The 24962-nt window shown below is 34.8% G+C and overlaps 1 protein-coding gene across 1 annotated transcript in view; it reads right to left on the reverse strand.

Moving 5' to 3' along the window:
- Positions 1 to 24962, reverse strand: part of Su(Tpl) (Suppressor of Triplolethal) — a 236481-nt gene that overhangs the window by 136788 nt on the left and 74731 nt on the right. The window contains exons 5-6 of the mRNA XM_090394333.1: positions 22371 to 22408; positions 1847 to 2069 (exon numbers count right to left, since the gene is read on the reverse strand). Coding sequence (XP_090250459.1) covers positions 1847 to 2069; positions 22371 to 22408 — 261 coding nt within the window. The remainder of the gene's footprint in view (positions 1 to 1846; positions 2070 to 22370; positions 22409 to 24962) is intronic.

Raw genomic sequence — 24962 nt, forward strand, 5'->3', positions numbered from 1 at the left:
CCTTAATACCCTTCCTCCAGTCTTTGATTTGCTTCACATGTACAATGTCCTTTGATGCCTTATTTCTACTTGTTGCCAATCGATAAATCTTTCTCTGTCCTTCCTTTGTTTCTAATTGATCATAAAGGTCTTGATATGCCATGGCCTTTGCCTGTGCAACGACTCTCTTGGCTTCTTGCTTTTTCTCTCTGTACTCTTCCACTCTTGACTCGTCCCACTTCTGCTTTGCCTTCCTTTTAGCCGTCACTGCTTCTTGTACATTATTATTCCACCACCAACAACCCTTCTTCTGCTCTCTAATCTTTCCGGATGTTTCATCACGCACCTCAATTGCACAGCTTAGATTGCTTTTGAATTATGTCTCCACCAATCTTGTACACTTTCTAGTCCATCCACTGCTGACTAAATGTTTGCTAACTATTTTCTTAATTTCCCATTGTGCAGCAGTTTTGGTCTCTTCCAAGTGCCACATCATGCTCCATTTCAGCAAAAGATTTGGATCAGCTCCTATGCATGAGTCGAACCCTCTTTGATTTTTGGTTTTTCGACATGCAAAAGAAACTGCTACAAGAGAGACCTAAAAAGATAATAATAGTGTCCATTACATACACTTTTTTAATGGCAGAAATTCATAACATGATATAAGAACTATATATACACAGTCTTGCCATAAATATTGTTACAACTCGTGCAATATTTCCCCAAGTTGCCCACAAAATTGCATAAGCCTAGTCCCGTAGAAAGTTGTTTAGCCATATGAGTTAACATGCTTTGGGGAGATTACTAGAACCACATAGATGTAATTGTACTTCACAAGGTTGGAATGCAGCCTCTTGTTATTTCAACATGCTAAACATACTTGGGATTAGTAGGATGTTTGTGCAGACTATTAACCATTATAATGATACAGAAGATATACTGACCACCAAAGAACAGTTTGCCCATGCTGTGTTAGGATGCAACAGCTTGTGAGGGCATGCCTCTGCTGTAATCCTGTGAGAATGCAAAAAGTGATGTCATGTTTACTAACTGACAACCTGGGAGGTGAGAGCCTATTGTCATTCTACTGGACACTTCCTGACACCATAACTTATGTGGCAGAGGATGATAAAATCGAAGGCACTTCTCTGGCAGTATGAGAACAACAGACAGAAATATCCTCTTTAGAGATGAGAAGATTTTACCACTGAAGAGGGGTTTAACTGCCAAAATGATCAGGTATATGCCTTGGATGGTTGCACAGCACATGTGCTATAGCATCCAGAATGTTTTTTTTTTTTTTTTTGGGAGATGATGAGGTATCCAAGTTGCATTTCTGCAAGAAATGAGTCAAAACTTCCACCAAAGTGTATCAAGACAATGCCGGAACCTGTGGTATGGCCGCTGAACAACACCCTGTTTCACGATTGGCAGTGGACCTTCCAACAGGACTCAATCTGGAAGTCCCGATCTGAATCCAGTGGACTCCAAATTGCAGTCAGAGTTTGAGAGAGTAGTCTGCAAGAAACAACACCCCAGCATCGCCAGTCTAGAGGTGGATTTGGAGAGGACAGTAGCAGCATTTCCATTGGATGTTGTGTATGCTACCATTGATATGTGACCTCACGGACTTTGGGCATGCATGAAAGCAAAAAGGGGGACATTTTCAATCATTGAGTGCTGCTATACACACATTATACATGTGGTTTGTATGTGCTGAAAGCTGTAAATGAATTACTGATAGATTATAAGTTTATGCACTGTTCAAGTTGTAATAGCATTTATGGCTAAACTAGATGGGTGGGTGGGTGTGCATGCTCATGCACGCACGCACGCACACACACATAAAGTTAATAAAGAAATATACCTGCATGACCTCTTCATAATATCAGAAACAGATTTAGTGGAATGTGTAGATTTTGTTCCACTAGACATAGCATTATGATGGCTGATGTGGGAATTACTATTCACCGAAAGCAAAGGCCTGGAAGCAGATTTTGGAATCACAGATGAATAAGTTGGTGAACTTGAAGGTTTGGGTGGAAGTGGAGGCATTGAAGATAACGACCTCACTGTTTTGACTTTTCGCCCTAAAAAATTTTGGGATAGGTAAAAAAAGCACTCTCCCTAAAATATGACAAAATTATGAGATCACTTATTAAGATAATATAAAATATTATAATAAAAATTATAACTATCATTAAATATTTCATGAAGCTGTGTTCAAACTATATACAGAATAAAACAGAAGGGAAAATCACATTGTTTTTTTTCTATAATTTAAGCCAGACAGCAGAAATAGCACTGCTATAAAATCAATCTGGAACTAATTAATGGTATTACACTCACAATTTAATACCAAGGAGCTGAGAATGAAGAAACAACATACTGGTTATAAAAAAAAAACTCAGATGGTAAGCAATGATGCTTACTCAGTAGTATATGATGCTTTGCTTTAAAAAAAAAAAAAAAAAAAGTTTGTGCGCATGCACGCACAAGCACAACAAAACACTTATTACTTTACAAAAACTGAAATGGTGGTTTATGAAGTCTGTATATGTGGATGAGTATACTGAATGAATATATATGAAAAGAGTATATTTGACGAAAAATTATTTCCTATTTTCCCAATAAAAAAATATACTTTGCATATGAGAGAAACAACATTTTTAAGTTAAATTATTTTTATATGCATCTGTTGCAAAGTTAGATGTTTCAAGAAGAAATAATTCTAAAAAGATGGTGAAAATTTATGAAGTCATTAATAATCACACCAAATACTTTCATATTTTGAAAATTATGAGTTATCCAAATGCAAAATTTAAGTTTCACTAAAGAATAAATGTTTCTGCTAGGTTTTGTAGGTACTAGGTTTTGAATTTTTTTTTTTTTTTTTTTTTGTTGTTGTTGTTTAAAGTTTGAATAATAATGATCTAATTACACCCAAAACTTACTACAGGAAGCACCATTATTAACACACCAATATAATATAAACTAATGACAAGTCTTGGCAAAAGCCTAATAGTATCAATAGTACTAGAAATTCATTATAGCAAAGTACTACTTTGGTCTGTAAGTTTGCTATAAGTTCTAAAATGTTTAGTAGTGTAATTATAGAAGGCATTTAAAAGGTAAAAGTTAAATTCTTCATCAAGCACAGAAAGATTTAGTCTTGCTTAACAATACTACTAAAAAGAGACTGTTAAAGATAAATACTGACTTTTTTTTTTGCTAGAAACACGATATCATTGAGCTTCATTAGTGCTAAAAATAACTAGATTATTCATCCAAATAAAGTACAAATGACTAACTAAAGCTTAAAGAATTGTTGAACTAGGTTATCTTTTAGTAATATTTATCCATTTATTTTTTATCTTGGTTTGCAGTAATGTTAACTTCACATAACCTTCACTCCAATGGAGAGAAGGTCATGTGAAGTTACAAGTCACGACAGGTTAATGTAACACTATAAGTGTGCCAAGGACTCCAGGATTTTATAAATGAGAGTTTGCTGTTTTTGTAGTACATATTTGTTAATTATGCTCCTTGAAAATGCCTTTATGAGAAAGGTAAACAGAGAGGATTAAATTAGAGAAAGATGGATTAGAAGCATAACAGCTGATCAAAGACTGCAGATCCCAGATATCTGAGTTCTGAGAAAAATTCAAGGAGTGAACAGATTGCATCAATGGCAGAATCATTACAAATAAAAATATTAGGAAGCAACTTGTTAATGTTAACATTCAGGAATGCACGGGCATCTCAGGTAATATGATCACTTAAACAGAATGGGAGAGGAAAGATTAGCAAAACAGGTGTCTTGTAGCAGGATGCTAGAAAAAATACCCAGGGGTGAACTGAAGCAGTTAAAAGTGCAGAAAACAAATACATGATCTGCCAATATTAAAGTCCTGACTATTAATAGAATAATTTGGAAGAAAGCTGTCAATAGGAAATTAGTAACAATGTAAATTTTTCATGTAGTACTATCCATGGTATACTGTACATTTTCTAAGGGTACATATACATAAGTTTATCACATTTTTAAGAAGACAAACATCTCTCTATCCCATAGCTAAAATAGTAGTGTAGCACTGCAAAATGAAACACATGTAAAGGTCAAGCCTAGATAACTTAAGAGGGAACATCCACTTTTTTTTCTGCATGGGACTGAGAAAACAGAAAAGACATCCTGAACCAATATCCAATGACTAAATTGAACATCTGGTCACACACACACACACACCCTGAAGGGATGTATTCACTTGGTTTATGAACAAGGATCCATGATAATTTCAGGTTGTATTCTAAATTGTCATTGTCATCATCATGCATATCAAACATTTAGGCCTAGTGTGGCCTATTCCGGCCTTATAAGTCATCGTTGAATCTTTTAAGAGGATGTCCTGGTTTTCTTTTTTCTAATGGCTTGTGCTTTAAGGCTTGTTTTGGTAATCTTTCTATTTTCATTCTTTGAATGTGTTCCATCCACTTATGTTTATATTTTTTTATTTTTTCTATTACTGATTCTTGGTTTAATTCTTTCATAATTTCTTCGTTTCTTTTGTGATCAAATAGAGTATACTTTGCAGTTTTCTCATAAATTTGATTTCTGCTGTTATTAATCTTCATTTGTCTTTTTTGTTTTATTGTCCAGATTCTAAATTGTATTCACTAAAAATTAATTCAGATCTTATATTTCTAAGGCACTTTTTTACTGTATCAATCCACCTATATCTTGGGCTTCCTCTGGGTCTTTTTCCTGCCAACCTGGCAGAGAACACTTGTTTTGCTAATCTTTCCTCTCCCATTCTGTTTAAGTGACCATACCATCTGAGATTAGCTATGCTAATGCATTCCTGGATGCTGACAATGTCAAGTTCTTTCCTAATATCCTCATTTTTAATATGATATTGCCATTGATGCCATTTGTTCATGCCTCTAATCTTTCTCAGGACTCTCATATCTGTAGTCTCCAGTCTTCGATCAAGTGTTTTATTTCTGACCTCAGCTCTCAGATTCATAATTTAAAATTGGTTTGAACACTGTCTTATATACAGCTAGCTTAGTGTTTTGCCTCATCGCTTATTCCATATAAATTTATTCAGTTGACTTCCTACCATACTAGTTTTGCTAATTCTGCTGTCTATTTCCAAATTTAATTTGCTGCCTTCACTAAAAATTGTGCCTAAATAGCTAAAAGGTTTTAGTTATTCTATAGGTTCTCTATTCAGGATGCAATTGATGTTCTCAATGTTTTTGCCTATTTTTATTATCTTCATGTTGAAAGTTTATTTTTCACTTGGTTAGAGTATAATAAATTTAGTTTAATCCTTTATCCAAGTGTGAGCAAACAAAGTTTGCGTCTGAAAGTATCTTCAGGACTGGGGTAAGGTGATACAACACTATGTTGTTGTATCACCTTACCCCAGTCCTGAAGATACTTTCAGACGCAAACTTTGTTTGCTCACACTTGGATAAAGGATTAAACTAAATTTATTATACTCTAACCAAGTGAAAAATAAACTTTCAACATCTTTCTCTAAATCCAGAGTAATTTATTAAAAAAGGGTGGCACACCATTTGGCAACTCCTATAGGTAGAGATGACCTGCTAATGCTTCTGCATGGTATCTTCCACTTGGGCCTGGCTCCCACTGAAGAGACCTCAATAAAGGTCGAAACTAGTCTGGGTTGTGGCCCTTCCCTTAATGCATAACATTAGACATATCCGCAAGGAGATGTGTTTTGCATTATGGGAGATACTGAGATAGGAGTGTTGGTTGCTTGCTTCACCTTTGCAAGGAGTGCCCTGGTGTTGTATCACCTTACCCCAGTCCTGAAGATACTTTCAGGTGCAAACTTTGTTTGCTCACACTTGGATAAAGGATTAAACTAAATTTATCATTATCTTCATGTTTTTAAATATTGATTTTCATACTAAATTTCATTACATCAGTTATTCAATTTAATCAGGGAATCCTGCAGACATGCACATATTTATTTAGAAGTATAACATCTGCATAAAGTAAAGAGCTGAGATTGAGATGTCCAATTTTGATATCAGGTTTAATATCACTTACCTTCATAATGTGATCAATATAGATGATGAATAGCAGTGGAATTAATGTACATCCTTGTTGCACACCTGATTTACCATTGAACCCTCTTCCTGTAACTCCTTCAAATTCTAATTGCTGATTTACAACTCAAATATAGAGTAAGTACTGGTTGATATAACGTCCCATTTACACCATATAACTGGAGCATTTTAAAAATGCCTTCCTCTCAGCACCTTGTCACGTGCCTTTTCCAGATCTATAAAACTTAAATACAGATCCTTGTTATATTCTCATGCTTTCTCAACTATTTGTCTTAGAGTGAAAATATGATCCTGAGAACTTTGTTTTTGATAGCTTTTTCTATCCTGCTAAGTGGTTTCTATGACCATGCTTTCACTGATTGTTTCATTTAGTAATCTCTGAAAGTAATTACTCTAGACATCTAGAATATCTTATCCTTTACCTTTCAATGTCACCTTTATCATCTCTGATTCCTTTTACAGTTAATCTTTTCTCATTTCTGAGCTTTTTTTCAATAGCCTCCAGAATATTTTACCACCTTCCTGATATTTATTTTCCATGTTCTTAGCATTCCCATGACTTGTTTAGCTACTTTTACATAGCATTTCGCTTTCTTACATTTTTTTCTGTATTTGCTAAGAGCACAAGATGACTTACTTGCCAGGAACGTTTGATATGCTTTCTTCTTTTCCTCGACTGCCTCTATCTTCTTGAGTCCACCATGGAGTTCTGATTTTTCTATCCTTACACACAACTTACCACATGACTCTCTGGCTGAAACAATCAATTTTCTTCTGGGTTTGCCACTGTATCTCCAAGGTTTCATTCTTGTTTTCACACTCTTTTAATTGCTCTTGAATAATGTTTATGTGGTTCAGTCTACAGTTCACATCTGATAGCTGTTCAAACTTTGATTCATTTCCAAACTTTCTCACACACACACTTCTTTTCAATATGAAATTCAGTTTTATTCTGCTCAACACCAATGGTGATCACTTCCAATTTCAAATCCTCTGTATGTCCTTGTGTCCTGAACCAGTGGGAAAACATTACTGCCAACAATAACACAGTCAATGAGACTTTTCTTATTCCTTGCATCTTCTGTCCATGTGATTATACTTGTATTTAGTGTTTAGAATTTGTGCACATTTGTCCATACTAACATCATGTTGGAACATGATGTTAGTAATAACTAGTCAATGTCCTGAGCAGAAATCTAACAGGTGCTTACCATTAGTATTAGCTTTGCTATTTTCTCCAAATTTTCCCAAAACATTTTTATATGTCTGGTAATGATTTCCTGTTGTGCTGTTTAGATCTCCAATAAGGACCAACTTTTCCTTTTTTGTTGTGTCAGCTGCCTTCTCTAATGCCTCTAAAAATCCCTCCACTTCTTCCTTAGAATCTTCTGTGGGATTATAGGCACAAATAAATCTCATTGTCCAGTTCCTCATTCTGATATTAGCTCACATCACTCTACTCGATACTGCCGGCCATTCAAGAAGATTATACTCATATTTAGTGTTGATTATTGTAGCTACTCCTTCTTTCCCCTGATTTCTGTTGCTTGAATGTAACATTTGTAATTGTTGCTTAGAAAGATCTCACTTGCTTTTGTCTTCTTTTGTTCTGTAACATGTACTATGTCAATGTGATACTTATCAATTCTTCTGCTAGTTCCATCTCTTTCCCATTGATGCTTCTTATGTTGCTGGTATCAATCTTGATCTCTGTTGATGTTGGGTCAGGATTTGTTCCAGTAGCAGACTTTTTGCTGTTCACTCTGGTTCTCTGACAAAAACAACAGAGGGCCTTGTTTATGTAGTTCTTTCTTTCTTATGCCTGTCATTATTGAGTGCAGTCATACCTTTTTTTCGTGTTGCCATTTTGTGCACTTTATGTATGGTTCTGCCAATCATTCATATTCTGTTGTCAATGTTTGATTTCTCACCATTTCCTTTGTTCCATTTCCCGTAATTTCCTTTCTTTTATGTTCCACAATTACGCAATTTCCCCATTTCCTTTGTGTACTGATTATCACGTGATGGCATTTTCCAGTACTGATTTTACTTTCCCACCATTTCCTTTGTTCCATTTCCCATAATTTCCTTTCTTTTATGTTCCACAATTTGCACAATTTCCCCATTTCCTTTGTGTACTGACTATCACGTGATGGCATTTTCCAGTAAATTCAGTTCACTATTTCTGAAGGACTTGAGCTTTTACTGCTTGTAGCAGTGAGCATAAAAAAGCATTGTGTCAAGACTTTTTGGTAGTTTTTCACAGCATCATTTTTATAGTAGTGTCTGTAGTGCACATCTACTGTACAAATGCTATAGAAAAGATTAAAAGAAATCATTGAAAATAAACAAGCTTTTGTAGGTTCCTGGTATATTTTTATTTTAAAACAGACAGAAAAAAAAAAAATCATGGGTATACAAGAATATTTAAGTTTTGTCAATTCTGAAAAGGCCTATGATAAGCCGAGGGGGGAAAAAAAAAATCATAAGTAGAACTCATTCTGAGTAGTGACCCTTCTCATAAAGCATAGCAAAATTCACATCTGAAAGAAAGTGTAATTTGCATTATGGGATACTAAGGCAATCGATGTGAAATCATTAGCTGCTATATAAAAGTCTAGTTGTAACGATACTTCACATGCAAACTTTTTCTTACACTTGCTAGAGGATTAAAATAACAATATAATTTATTTGTACCGAAGTATCCTAACATATCTCCTATTATTTTGACAGCTGCCCATTTACCTGGTTATATAAAAATGAGGTATTTATAACATTTGTTCCAAAATATACACACAAATGGAATGAGAAGCCCATAATGAAAATTTGGTTGTATAACCAGATGATTACAGTTAATAAGGATAATTATTTATATTACATATCACCTGCCCATTTGAGGCCTGTGTTAATATAAAGTAACAATTAGTAACACTACTACTTTTGAACTAAAAATAGAATGCCACAAGTACCAGTATCTATGTGCAAGAACACGTTTTTGGACTGAAATTGATTTGATTGCTTATTCTAAACAAAATTTAAATGCTACAAAATTAATTATAAATCATTTTTATGTAAAAGCAGGTTTATATATATATATATATATAAAACAGATAATTATGACATGGAATAAAAAATAAATGCAAACTAAAAAAAATTTCTGGTAACTTTTTAAAGTTAAAAAATTAATAGTTTCTGTAAAGCTGTTACTTGGCATAACACAATATATGTCATAAAAAGGTGAAAAAGTGAGTAATGAAATGTAGACTGTACAGAGAGGTTTTTGATGTCAATTCATTTTGCTTTATAATGTGAATCATGCACAATTTCTTCTGTTTTGTAAACCAGAAAATAGCTTGAACACAAATAAGTATTGAAACCAGTCAACACAAGTAGTAAAATACACATCCCATTCATTCACCAGACACCACGTGCTTTGCAAAAAATGGAATGCTACACAAATTGGAAATGATTTCTCTCAAAGATGTGGGTTGGATCCGTATGAAAATGGCTAACACTTCCCAATTGACAGGACAAATCAGATTCTAGGTGATTTATATAAGATAATACAATTTTATCCCTATGTGTTTTACTCAAACATTCCCTAATATTTTAAGGACTACTTGAATACCCAGTAAACTAGATATTCCTCCTCCTATCATTAAAGTACAAATGTTGAAAAATTTAGGTGTTGATAATTACTGATAGTATGAGCATTAAAGGAACAAATAAATTACTGAGTTGCTAATATCTCAATGGATTTCAAACTACTATCTTTAGAGTAAAAATATATTTCTTATTGAAAAAAAAAATCATTTTTTCAGGCACTATGCAACCAAAGTTTAAGGGAATGTTTCATAGCTGATGCTGATTCTGAAATAGTCTCTCAGATTTATAGGGACTTTTATGCAGCCCCAACAGCCTTCTTCCATTCAACTGAGTGTGTGGGGGAGGAGGGGGACAGTATCTAGAGTATGGTCTGCCAATCCCAATTTGCTATAATATCAAACAGTTTTTGTACATCAAGATGGATATTAACAATTTTTCAACATGTATGTCCACAGTATGATGTTTCAGTCATGTGAAACTTTATATAAAATTCAAAGTGATAGCTGAAGGACATGGATAATGTTAAAAGCAGCATGGAGATTATATGTATTTATGAAGAACTTTAGACAGAATGGAATGAAGAATCCCTCATTCCAGATGTATCCAGTTATAATGGACATGAATACTTTTGCTGTAATCTGGAATGAGGGATTCTGGTGAAGATAAACAAGTACTGTGCCATAAGAACAAATAACCCCAGCTCTATGTGTAAGTGTTTTAAAGATGCCACACTGTTAAGATGAATGATGATATGACTGCTTATATAATTTCATGTTGTCTATAAACAGAAAACAGTAACGAACCATTTGGAAGATACGTAACTAGTGTGTCTAGGATGAGTAGACAATTGTTTCTATTTTTATTGAGAGTATATATTTTTGGATGTTGCCTATTAAAATGCACTAAAAATGTATTTAATGTATCTTGGTCATGGGGCCAAATAGCAAATGTATCATCTACATAGCACAGCCAGAATACTGGTTTGAGTGTAGCAGTATCGAATGCTTTGTTCTCTAGGTGTTCTATATAGAAACTGGCTAAGATGATGGATAGAGAGAGAGGGGTGGGGGAGTATACTTTTCCTTTCCATGCAATGAAACATAACATGAAATGTGTGGTGAAATTTTGAATAAATCAGAAACATCATTTGAGAACTGTAGCTTTTATATGTTAAAAAAAATTAACTAGGGTGAGCTGTAAAAGTGTAAAAAGAACAATTTCTGGTAAGTTGACAACTTAAGTACATCAGATCATTCAGTTTGTGGCGACAAGTTTCCCAGCTTTCTTTACACAACTGCTCCACATTTTAAATTTTACAAAGGACTTTAGTCTTTTCTTCAAAGAAGCCTAAGTTTGTAGGAAATGTCAAGTCCAAATTGTTCCATATGATGAACAGCTGAACTTCTGTCTGGCCAAAATACAATGGACCACAGGTGTAGAAAATTTGATACACTCAGGCAGGCTAAAGGGAGAAGTTGTCCTTTGCAGAGCCTAGAAAGATAAGTTTATTAATCAAGTGAAATGGCACTGAGACCAACAGATTTAAATAACTTGGAGATTTGTTTGGATACATCTTTGATATGTGAGATAGTGATATGGTCTGACAAATTCTTGGGAGAATTATGATATGGAAACTCCATAACTGTGTTCATAAAAGACTCAGTGAAGCCATTAGGCAAGAAGGTGGTTTTGTGAAATATATTTCTTGTGTTACTAATTCCTTAGTAGAGAATAGTGAATATGAGCTTGAAGAATAAGACTTTTAATGATGTCAGATTTCTGACAAGGATGGTGGTGCAACCAAGCATGAATATAATCTGTGTGGTTTTTCTTTCTAAAGGCAGAAAACTGAAAGCTTCCATTTGGCTGACAAAGAATAAGTGAGTTTTCGAAGGAAATGCATTAGTTATTTTCAATTTCTAAAGTAAATTGTAAACAAAGATGAAAGCACTGATCGTTGTAAGAAAGTTCTGAACTTCAGAATATTAGCAGATGCATGAACTTTGCCATACAGATATCATTCATCATCTATAACTTACTAAGAACATAGTATGGATGCTGCAGAGAAGTTGTTCTTCAAACTGCTTTATCTGTGAGGCAAAGAGAAAGCAGACTACTCATGGCAGTACCGTCTATTTGTTCAGCACTTGTTCTGTCATATGAAGCAATCTGAATGGATGAAAAAATCTGAGACAAATAAAACCTGCAAGAAAGTCTTGTCAGTATAAATCTAAAATGTTTCATTTAATAGAACTATCATGATGAACAACAAGACCAACTAAAAGTCGCTTGGGCTAAGATGCAGCTCCCAGATTTTTTCTTTAAATTGGAGACTGTTTTTAATAAAGGATATAAATTTAGTCCTGAAGGAGGAGTCAGTAAATTGGAGAGATGCTTTGCAGTTTAAAACAAGGTGAACCTCTGCAGTTATCAACAGGTCGTAATGGGACATCCGCTTTGAGGGTTTTGGGGAGACAATACAATCAAGCAGTGTAGCCATACTAGATTTTAAGTTTCCTTTTTGTTTCTTCATCCCAATTGCAACATCATCAATGAGTTTTAGTCTGATGATCCAATGAGAAGTTGGATCATCAGAAAGAGGACAATAAGTGTTCTATTCATGTACATTAAAGTAATTTTTCTGTAGTATTCTTTGTCTTGAACTCTAGAAACTGAAAATGACCAATGCATTTCCTTCCAAAGACCTGCTTATTCTCTATCAGCCAGATGGTAATCTACACCAGACTTTATATCTATGTTTGGTTAGAAATCTGACAATTGAAAGTCTTATCCATCAAGATCACATTCACTATATGCTAGTGGGCCTTTACTAACACAAAAAATATATTTTATCAAACCACTTTATTGCCTAATGGCTTCACTGGATCTTTAGTGAAAAGTTCGAGTTTTGTTGCTAATCTCCTAAGAACTTGTTAACTGTATTGCTATCCCATATGTTAAAGGCATATCTAAACAGATCTCAAAATTACTCAGATCTATTGGTCTCAGTGTGGCTTTCACTCAATTAATAAACTTTCTAGAACCTGCAAAGGAAAAACTTTTCCCTTTGGCCTACATGAGTATTTATCAAGTTCCCTGCACTTATGGTCTATTGATCTTTGGCCAAGCATCTGTCTTTTACAAGGAACATTTAAGACTATATTAAATTCAACAAGCTGGAAAAATCTGACATGAATGTACAATCTCCTGCAAACATAATTCTCTGAGGAGGGGGGGGGGATGGAAAGACTGAAGTCCTACAAAATAAAAGGTGTGAAACATTGCTACATTGTCCCAATATGAACAGATCTGATGGACTTAGTTATCCATCCTTATGGGAAATTTTTCTTTTTGACACATCTCGCCCTAGTTAATTTATTTTTTTAAAACTTATCCTATTTAATTTTTAAACATTTATGAAAAGCATCATCATCATGACTTTAGAGCAATTTGTAATATGCTACTCTACTTATTCACATGTGATTAACATGTTCTCACTGCTGAAATTTAATACAATTAAACTTCTAATATAAGTTTTCTGCTATATTAATTTTTATTTAAGTCTACTTATGTGTCCATGCGGTTAGTCGAGTGGCTATGTGTTTCGCAACCATATGTCTGGGAAAGGAGTGTCCCAGGTTTGATTCACATTACCGACACGAGGAACTTAGGATCTTTCTCAGACATAGCCAAGTTAGCCGGTCTTACACATGGACTGCAGGGTTTTTCTCTCCAGTTTATCTGAGGTTTTTCCTCCTGCAAGCAGGCAAACCAGCCCAGTGAACAAACGCATCTACACACATAGGACACACTGGGAGGCATAGGGCTAGCCATCTTATCCTCGGGACGGATATGGCTTAGGACAGCTCCGTAACAGGCCAAAAGGCCTAATACAAAAAAGAAAGAAGAAGTAGTCTACTTATGTTTCAATTTATCAAAATATTTTGACAATTATTCAGTATATTTCTTATATACTATTTTAACTATACAATGGTACCATGGTTTGCGAGCATAATTCGTTCCAGAAACGTGCTTGTAATCCAAAGCACTCATATATCAAAGCGAATTTCCTCATAAGAAATAATAGAAACTCAGATGATTCATTCCAAAACTCAAAAATATTCATATAAAAATGATTAATACAAAATACATATACCATATATAGGTATACCTTTTTATATTTTTATCATCATCATCAAATTCCTGCCATGTACCATCAAGGAGTGTACAGGATGTGATAGTACTACATGAAAAAATTACATCATTACTAACTTCCTATCTACAATTTTCCTCCAAATCAGTCTGTTACTTGTCAAGACTCCAACATTATCAGATCTTATATTTCTATTGTCTAAGGCACTTTGTACCGTATCAATCCACCTATATCTTGGTCTTCTTCTGGGTCGTTTTGCTGCCAACCCGGCAGAAATAACTTGTTTTGCGAATCTTTCTTCACCCATTCTGTTTAAGTGACCATACCACCTGAGATTAGATCTGCTAATGCATTCCTGGATGCCCGACAATGTCAAGTTCTTTCCTAATATCCTTGTTTTTAATATGATATTGCCATTGATGCCAATAACTGTTCACGCCTATAATCTTTCTCAGGATTCTCATATCTGCGGTCTCTAGTCTTTGGTCAAATGTTTTACTTCTGACCCAGCTCCCAGATCCATAAGTTAAAACTGGTTTGAACACTGTCTTGTATACAGCTAATTTAGTGTTCCGACTAATTTCTCTCTTATTCCATATGAATTTATTCAATTGACTTACCACCATACCAGCTTTGCTGATTTTGTTGTCTATTTCTATATTTAATTTACCATCTTCACTAAAAATCGTGCCTAAGTAGCTGAAATGTTTTACTTATTCCACAGGTTCTCCATTCACAAAACAGTTGACATTTTCAATGATTCTGCCTATTTTCATTGTCTTTGTCTTTTTATTGCTGACTTCATACCATATCTATTATAACAGTTATTCAATTTAGTCAGAGAATCTTGCAGACTCGTAGCAGATTTATTTAATTTAGAAGTATAACATCATCCACATAAAGCAAAGAGCTAACATTAACATCTCCAATTTTGATATCATGTTTAATACCACTTTCCTTCATAATGTGATCCATAAAGATAATGAATAACAGAGGGGGGAAAATGTACATCCTTGTCTCACACCAGATTTAACATTAAACCATCTTCCTGTACTTCCTTCAATTCTAACTGCTTACTTACAACTCAAATAAAGACTAAGTATTGCTTGATATATAATGCCCCATTGACACCATATAACTGTAGCGTATTGAATAGTTTCTCTCTTGGCACTTTGTCATATGCCTTTTCCAAATCGACAAAACTTAAGTACAGATCTTTGTTATATTCCCATGCTTTCTCGACTATTTGTCGTAAAGTGAAGATCTGATCCTGACAGCCTCTATTTGGCCTGAATCCAGCTTGTTCTTCACCAAGTTTTTCTTTCACAATTCTTCTCAACCATTTCTCAAGTATACTTGCATAGATCTTGCCAGGAACACTCAGTAGCGAAATACCTCTGTAATTCTCACATTCAGTTTTATTTCCCTTTTTATATATGGGTACTATGAGAGATCTACACCAATCATCAGGAATTCATCCTTCTGTCCAGGCTTTCTGAACTATGCAGTGCAGCCACTGTAAGACTTTTATACCACCATACTTAAGTATTTCTGGTCGAATATCACCTACTCCTGCTGCCTTTCACTACATTTCAAGCCTTTGAAGGTTTTTTCTAGTTCAAGTATGGATATGCATTCCTGACTGTATGCCTGCTAAGTGTTTTTTACCACTGCCATCACTTTTTGTTTCATTTAGCAATTTTTCGAAGTAATTACTCCATACTTCAAGGATGTCTTTTTCTCCTGTTTTCTTGTCATCTTTATCATCTCTAACTCCTTTTACAGCACTCTTTCCTCCATTCCTAAGCTTCTTCAACAACCTCCAGAATATTTTGCCACTTTCTTGATATTTATTTTCTATATTCTTGCCAAAGTCCTCCCATGATTTTTGTTTAGGTAGTTTTACACAGTGTTTAGCATTGTTCCATTTGTCTCTGTATTCTCTAAGAGCACAAGCTGACTTATTTGCCAGGAACTTTTGATATGCTTTCTTCTTTCCTTCACTGCCTCTTTAACTTCCTGTGTCCACTATGGAATTCTAATTTTTCTATCCTTGCAGACAACTTCACCACATGCCTCTCTAGCTGAATCAATCAGGGCTTTCTTCAAGGCTTGCCAATGAATTTCCAAGGTTTGATTCCTGTTCTCAAACTCTTTCATTTTTTCTTCAATAATCTTTGTGTATTTTATCTACAGTGTTAAAATATGTAGTTTTCTCTACTCTATATTTATTTTATCTTTTATATTTATCTTTACTTTATACTCATTTGTTTTGTTTTATTACCACTTACTCATTCTCTTTTACTTATTTATCTTCTTACTTACTCAAATCTTAATAAAATCATCTAAAATCCTACTCGCTGTGCTATTGTTATATCTTCTTTTTACTTTATACTTACGTTATTGATATATAATATACTTCCCTAAGAATGCCTCACTTTAACTCCACCTAAGAATGCTTCCTTTTCGGATACTGGCAAATTTATTTTTTATTGCTGCACCAGCCAGAGTCCTATAATATGAGCTTATTCAAAATTCAGGGAATATTCCTATTAATTGGCATTCATTCTAATACACACTAAATAGATACGTTCTAATTTCAGTCATGGCCAATAATCTATTTTACTCTAACACTCTCATTAAATTCCCTCCCGCTATGGTTCTAAATTTTTGCAAGTGGTAATTTGAATTCTCAAATCAAGCATGTATCAGGCATATACAACAAAACACGTTTATTGGAAGAAATTACACTTTACAGCTATAATTGGAATATGATACTAAGCTTTTCAAAATCTCTTGATACGTTAGTTACTCAATACTAATTTAACAGAACACTCATGGATTAACTTGGTAATCTCACACAAACTATAAAACATTAAATCTAGCTACTTATGTTACTCAAAAACCAAACTTTTATTTCATGCTACATTAAAATACATCTCACAACCCGTTACTTTTCTGATATAAATCATCTACAAAATTTCAAATTCATATATAATCTCAGTCACATGCAGCTAAAGTTTCACTCTTGACATTCCTTTGTTTATCAGAATTACTCTATCTCAAATTACAAATCCTTATTATAGTCCACTTAATATGATCTAACACTAAATTCTGTCTCATTCAAACATACAGTAAAGGTCTTTACGTTACCCAATCTTTTTCTTCCGAAGGTCTCTTAACGGTTGCGTGCGTTCAGGTCCTCCTTCGATCGGTTGCTTCCGCAATGGGTTTACAACTACGCCGTCCGTTTTACATTCTTCCTGGACTCGAACTTCTCACTGCTTCGATACAGCGCATTCTCTGCCCCTACATGAGTGGGACATCCCTCTCGCTCGTCCCTACTCTGTCCGCTAGTCAAGAATCCTCGAAGTGAAGTCCGAAACAACCAAAAAAAAAAAGCCCCGCATTATCGCGCGCATTCACTTATATTTCGTCCCTTCTTTCCCATACAACCCTTTGTCCTCATGCCACTAAGGTGATCCTCCAAGTCCTAGCTGCCGTTAGGTGCTGTATTCCAGGAATCCTGCTTGCATCATATTCCTCATACGTTGTAGCTGGTGGCATTACGGCCGATACGTGCACATGTAACTCGACCTTTGCACTTGTACTCTTAACTTCTTTGGCGACTTATTAAGTTTAAGACAGCTTAATGGGACAAGATTATACTAGTTTCCTTATTAACTTTCATTAATCCTATAATCCTTCAGTTTAACTTTCAACTACAAGATTTTTCTAGTGCGTTTTACATGTTATTACATAAATTCCTTTACAACAAAATTCAGAACTGTGTGCTGTCAACCAGGTATTATCTGAGTTAGCAAAATTCTTATGTTAGATTCTGAATGAATAATTTCTCAAAAAAATCGTCCATTCAGGATCTAACAACAGTTCACATCTGAGAGCTGCTCAACTTTTATTCGCTTTAAAACTTTCTTACATGTTATTCTTTTCAATATGAAATTCAAGTTTATCCTGCTCAAGACTAAATAGTGATCACTTCCAATTTCAAATCCTCTGTACACTCTGGTGTCCTGCAACAGGGAAAAAACATCACTATCAACAATAATGTAGTCAATGAGACTTTTCTTATGTCTTGCCTCTTCTTTCCATGTGAATTTGTGCACATTTTTATGTTGGCACACGGTGTTAGTAATAACCACTTCGTGTCCTGAGCAGAAATCCAACAGATATTTGCCATTATTATTAGCTTTGCTCTTTTCTCCAAATTTTCCCAAAATATTTTTGTATTTCTCACAATCATTTCCTACTCTGCTATTTAGGTCCCCAACAAGGACCAACTTTTCCTTTTTCATTGTGTCAGTTGCTTTTTCTAAAGCCTCAAAAAATTCCTCCACTTCTACCTTAGTAGAATCTTCTGTGGGACCATAGGCACAAATAAGTCTTATTGTCCAGTTCCCCATTCTCATATTTGCCCACATTACTCTACTTGAGACTGCATGCCATTCAAGAATATTAGCCTCATATTTTGTGTTGAATACTATGGCTACTCCTTCTTTTCCATGACTGTCATTGCCTGAATATAACATTTTGTATTTATTGCTCAGAAAGATCTCACCAGTTTTTGTCCTTTTTGTTTCAGTCACCACTATTATGTCGATCTGGTACTTATCTAATTCCTCAGCTAGCTCCATTTCTTTGCCATTCAGGCTTCTTACGTTGATAGTACCAATCTTTAACTCTGGTGATGTTGAGTTGGGGTTTGTTTTCAGATTTGTTCCAGTAGCTGACTTTTCGCTGTTCGCCCTGGTTCCCTGGCGAAAATAACGGGGGCCTTGTTTAACCGGGCGATGCCCCAGCCGGCATGAAATTTTGTCATGTTGTACCATCATTTTTAATTTTGGTTTAACCAATAAGAATACAATTTGGTCAGCGAAATCCCAAATTGCCAGCCCATCCTCGTTTGTTCAGTATCCAAGTAGATACCCAACAGGGTGCACCACGAGAAGGTGAGGATTGGACATTAGGTCAGAAGCCCTGTTCAGTTCTCCACATTCCTTTAACTGCTATGTGGAGGTCTCCTCTCAGTGTTATACAGCTTTGACCCTTAAGCACCCCTTTATTTAAATATAACATACATAAAGTAATCGAATTTATTAATTACATATTACAGTAATTGTAATATGTAATATTCATCGCTCACACTGCCATAGTCTTACTCGGGTGGTGCTTTTCTACAAAATTTTGCACTGTTTCCCACATTTTACACACTTCCATAATCTCATTTGAAGAGAGGGATGTCTCCGTCTTTTTCTCCTCCTCCTCAGACGAGAGGAGGAGGAGAAAAATCCTCTCCTCCATAACCTCTTGCTGTTGCTTGCGATGCAGATCCATCAGTTCGTTGGTGGTAAACTCCTGGCCATGGGCCTCCACCAGCTCTTGAATGTCGTCCTCATTCACTTCCAGTCCCATGGTCTTCCCCAAGGACACAATTTCATCGAAAACTGGCAGCTCCTGTTCATGAGCAAACCCCCCTCGATGCAATCAGACCACAGTTTTCTCCAAGCAGAATTAAGGGTTCTCTTGATGACCCCACCCCATCCGATGATTTCCTTCTTAACTTCCACTGTAATCATCTCCTTCTTTTTACCGCCTTCCTTTTCAACCCTTCTCTTCATTGGGGCCATTGTCGTAGTACAGTTAATAAAGAACAGTCACTACATTTGGACACAAAATAAAAGAATGCTTTATGCACACACGTGGTCACAACACTAGCATGAATGTTGACTATACGAATGAGGTATGCCGACTGAGACCGAGCATGCGAGATGATTACCCACAATCCCGAGCCGCTTGTGATCACATAACGCTCGACAGACAAAGCGTATAGGTAATACTCATATTGCAAAACACTTGCAGACCAAGGCACCACTATATATATATATATATATATATATATGTAGAAAGTTTTTTTTAACTTGGGTATACTATGTTAGAGATACCAAGCAATTTTATAAGTTAGGTTTTAATCCTTTTTTTCCCAAGTAAGCAAACAGACAAATAAGTCAAGTTTGCACCTGCACATAGTGCAAGTCTGAGGCAACTCATGGTAAAGGTGGAGTAAGATCTGATCACTTTCCTTAGTATTTTCCCCTAATGCAAAGCACATCCCCTTGCGGAGATGTATGATGCTATGCATTAAAGGCAAGGGCCACTACCTAGACCGGTTTCGACCTTTATTGAGGTCTCATCAGTGGGAGGCAGACCAAAAAAATGCCAAGGGTGAAGTAATGCAGAGCTTATAAATTTTACCTAAACAAGTTGCCACAAGGTGCTTTGACCTTATTAAATAAAAATCTCTGGATGAGAGCAAGATGTAGAAAGTTTTTTTAATTTGGATATACTATGTTAAAAATACCAAGCAATTTTATAAGCTAGGTTTTAATCCTTTTTTTCCAAGTAAACTTGACACACACACACACATTAAATAAATATATATATATATATATATATATATAGAGTAAAATTTAAATAGCTAGGTCACATGTTGTTGGCATTTGTGATATCAGCAAAGTTCCCTCATGGATTATAATTAGAGCCAGTATTCGACTTACTGAGTTCTGTTCTGACAACCCCATTATATGTTGAAAAGTCGTAAGACAAAAATCGCTATATGACTATAAGGATATGTTAATAATTAACATGGCTGAATGCCAAAATGTGCAGATCTGTTTGTTATATTTTAAAACTAATTTTACTATTTTTATGGTAAAATACAATTTTCAAATTATAACAAAATTACTATTGTACAGTACAGTACTGTACTGTAATAAATAATGAAACAGTAGTTTAATGGTTCTCTACACCTACCACTAAAATAATCAGATAGAAACAGATGAAGGAAAAGTAATTCTTCAACATTGTGGCTTTATTAATTGGACAATTCATTGGAGGAGGTAGGAGAGGCTAGGTCATCAACAATGAATTCTTCAAATTCAGAAATTGCAACAAAATGTTCTGATGATGGTTTGTATATGGATAACTCATGGAAGGTTTGGGCAGGAATGGACTTCTTTAAAATATGTATATATTATGCCCAACTTAGTCTGCCTTTTCTGAATAAACTTCTCTGTAGCAAACAACTGCAGCATCATTCTGGGTACTTTACTAAATCTCCATGTTGTAGTTTATTTCCTGAAATAATACAATTGCTTTTTTTTTTTTAACAGAGATGTCTTTGCCAATTTTTTCACTGTAAACTTTTGTTTGGGGCTCAGCTTCTTCTGCCTGTTCTCATTTTTGTCTCTTCTAGTTCAAAAATGTTTTCATTTGAGCGCTCTTTATCTACAGCTTCCACTGACTGCTCTACTTCATGATTAACCCAAAACTCCAAATATTTAGCAAGCAAGACCATCTTGTCACTAATTTCTTGTAAGGTGTTGTCTTTGTTGAATACTGTGAATGTGAGCATGAATTTTCAGCACTTTCTTCCAAAAATCATTCACTAACTCTACATTCTTTGCGAATTGCAAGATATATTCTTTATGAAGTCTCTGGGGGTTTCCACACCCTTAGTAGCAGCAATAGCTTGAGAGCAAAAGTATTTTTTAAATAAATGTCTTAAAGTCAGCATTAACATCCTGGACCATGGGTGGCAAGTTGAGGACTGACTGTATTTAACTCCCCCCCCCCTCCATTTGCATTCATCCTATATTACCTAAATTTCCTACTAGTATCCAAGGCAGAAAATGGTGTTTCTCATGTGGCAGTGAACATGTAAAAGATACATGTTTCTTTTCCTCCTCATTCATCCCTGCTACTGCAGTATTGTGGAACAGTCTTCTCCCAGACATATTTCCCAAAAAATACAACATACAGGCATTCAAATCTAATGTAAACAAGTTTCTCCTTTCACAACCCACCACCCATATACGGTACTAACGTACTATAGGTTGACCAGCCAACCTCCTGTATATGGGTCCAACATTAAAAAAAAAAGAAAAAAAGATAGATTAAAGTTTTTTAATGACTGCAACAAATCTCATACCACCAATTCTTGACAGTACTGCAGTGGTGTAAGAGTGATGGAAATTAATAAACAATATTTACTTTGAGTCTAATTTCATTGTTAAATTGTTACAGGGCAACACTGTTTTTTCAAATTGTTCCTCCTCCTCTTCTTATCAGCACAATAATTTGTTTCTTACAATAAACAATATATGATTAAACAGAAAATTCGTTGATGCTGAAATTGAATTTCAAATTATTGGTTATAGGTTTATTAAAATTCAACCTAATACAGTCAATTCTCACTAGAGCAAGCTTGTAGGAAGCACAAGAACAGTTTGTTACAGTAGACCGTTTGCTACAGAAACTTTCTTTAGACATAGCACTGTACATAGAGCGCTTTGGTTGGGAATTTTTAGTAGTTTGTTATAGCAGTGTCTGCTATAGTGAGAATCAACTGCACATAATACTAAATCTAAAACATCTCACTTCAAATGACATTAGTTCATTATTTTTATTCACTAATATTATGGGTTCAGTTTTATGTTATGAAACTACATACCAACTGTTGAATATTCTTCTTTCCCAATTTCCTTGGTGCTAATAAGGAAAGGATGTAAAAATTAATGCAAACATAGTGCTCATTACAAAGCAGCAAAGCTGAGAATAAAAATATTAGATATAAGTACAGCACTACATAGCAGGTACCTCAAGAGGAAAGTGGCAAACTTCAAGAGTTAATTTAAGTGAATTTAAGAAAAAAAAAAAGTGATTTCCAACTAGTATGGAGATATGGCAATCTTCAAGAAGAAAATTGCAATATTATGGTAAACATTCATTTTAAAATTAGAATTTAAAGATGTTTTTAACAAAATCTTAAAACCTATTCTTAATTTGGAAAATCAAATTGGACAATTTCAGTGCATCATAAGGTTTGCATTATCTATCTCTGTAGCCTTTCATGTTTAAAATTCTCTGATGCAGCCTCTATGAAGGACTTTCTTAACCAATTCCACACCTGACATAGTGATAGTTCAGATAAACCAGGCAGAAATCATTGTAGTTCCATTATGATGGAAATATCCTTTATCATTGTGTCAATAAAGTGACATCCTCCAAAAGACCTGGAAGCTTCTACTGCAGAAAAACAAAAATTAAAGTATGTTTCTCCAATGAGATGCTTGATATACATACAGGTCTGATAAACTAGTTTTGGTATGTGCCCACATCACACATTTTTTAATTAGTACATGAGGAGTTATAATAGACCATAAATGTTCATTACAAATATCATTCATCACATTTCAAGTAAATGCTGCTTTATTGATATAATCAATATCTGCATACGTCAGGATTTTTGAGTGCCCAATAACAAAAGTTCACTTCAGCTCATAATATCCCCCTTCAAGGCACAGTACACTTCTTGGAAATGTTATAGAAGTAAATGCTTTCATTCAGCACACTGCAAACAATTTTTTTTTTTTTTTTTTTTAATTCCAATATTTGGAAACTTCTAAACATACTGAATTCACCAGATACTTGTTTTGAGTTGTATTATTCAAAACACTTCATCAATAAATTCCCACAAAACAGTGTACATAAATAATTTATTTTTTTATTTGATTTTATTTTTTAATGTTGAGCTCATACACATGAGGTTAGCTGATCAACCTATAGTACGTTAGTACTGTGTATGGGTAGTGAGTTCATCATCAAATTCCTGATATGTATCCCTGATATCCTGTACACCTCAAGGGGTGGACAGGATATGATAGCATTGCATGAAAAACTTACACCATTACTAACTTCCTATTTACAATTTTCCTCCAAATCAACCTGTCAAGACTTTAACATCATCAAATCTTATATTTCTATCTTCTAAGGCACTCTTTACTCTAACAATCCACCTATATCTTGGTCTTCTGCTGGGTCATTTTCCTACCAACCTGGGCAAAGAACACTTGTTTTGCTAATCTTTACTCTCCCATTCTGTTTAAGTGACCATACCACCTGAGATTAGCTCTGCTAACACATTCCTGGATGCTAATAATATTAAGTGCTTTCCTAATATCCTTGTTTTTAATATGACATTGCCACTGTTCACCTCTCTAATCTTTCTCAGGACTCTCATATCTGTGGTCAATAGTCTTTGGGCCAAGTGTTTTATTTCTAACCCAGCTCTCAGATCAATAAGTTAAACTTGGTTTGAACACTGTCTTGTATACAGCTAATTTAGTGTTTTGACTAATTTCTCTCTTATTCCATATAAATTTATTTAATTGACTTCCTACCATACCAGTTTTGATGATTTTGTTGTCTATTTCCATATTTAATTTACCATCACTAAAGATCGTGCCCAAGTATCTGAAATGTTTTATTGTTCTGTAGGTTCTCTATACACAATGCAGTTGATATTTTCAATGCTTCTACCTATTTTCATTGTCTTTGTCTTGTCACTGCTGACCTTCATACCAAATCCATTACAAGAGTTATTCAATATAGTCAAGGAATCTTGCAGACTTGTAACAGATTTATTTAGAAGTATAGCATCATCTACATAGAGTAAAGAGCTTTCCTTCATAATGTGATCCATATAGATAATAAATAACAGAGATGATAATGTACATCCTTGTCTGACACCAGATTTAACAGAAAGCCCTCTTCCTCTGCTTCCTTCAATTCTAACTGGAGACTTACAACTCAAATAACGACTAAGTATTGCTTGACATAATGTTCCATTGACACCATGCAACTGTAGCTTTGAACAGCTTCTCTCTTGGCACCCTGTCATACGACTTTTCCAGATCTATAAAACTTAAATATAGATCTTTGTTATATACCCACGATTTCTCAACTATTTGTCTTAATGTGAAAATTTGATCCTGACAGCCTCTATTTGGCCTGAAACCAGCTTGTTCTTCACCAAGCTTCCATTCTACAATCCTTCTCAACCATTTCTCAAGTATACTTGAATAAATCATACCAGGAACACTCAGTAGGACAATGCCTCAAATTCTCAAAATTAGTTTTACTTCCCTTTTTATATATGGGTACTATGAGAGCTCTACTCCAATCATCGGGAATTAGTCCCTCTGTCCAGACCTTCTGAACTATGCAGTGTAAGACTTTTATACCTCCATACTTGAGCATTTCT

The sequence above is a fragment of the Typopeltis vanoorti genome, chromosome 6 (assembly GCF_054136105.1).
Source record: "Typopeltis vanoorti isolate ZY-2024b chromosome 6, IOZ_Tvanoo_1.0, whole genome shotgun sequence".
NCBI classification, from domain to species: Eukaryota; Metazoa; Arthropoda; class Arachnida; order Uropygi; family Thelyphonidae; genus Typopeltis; species Typopeltis vanoorti.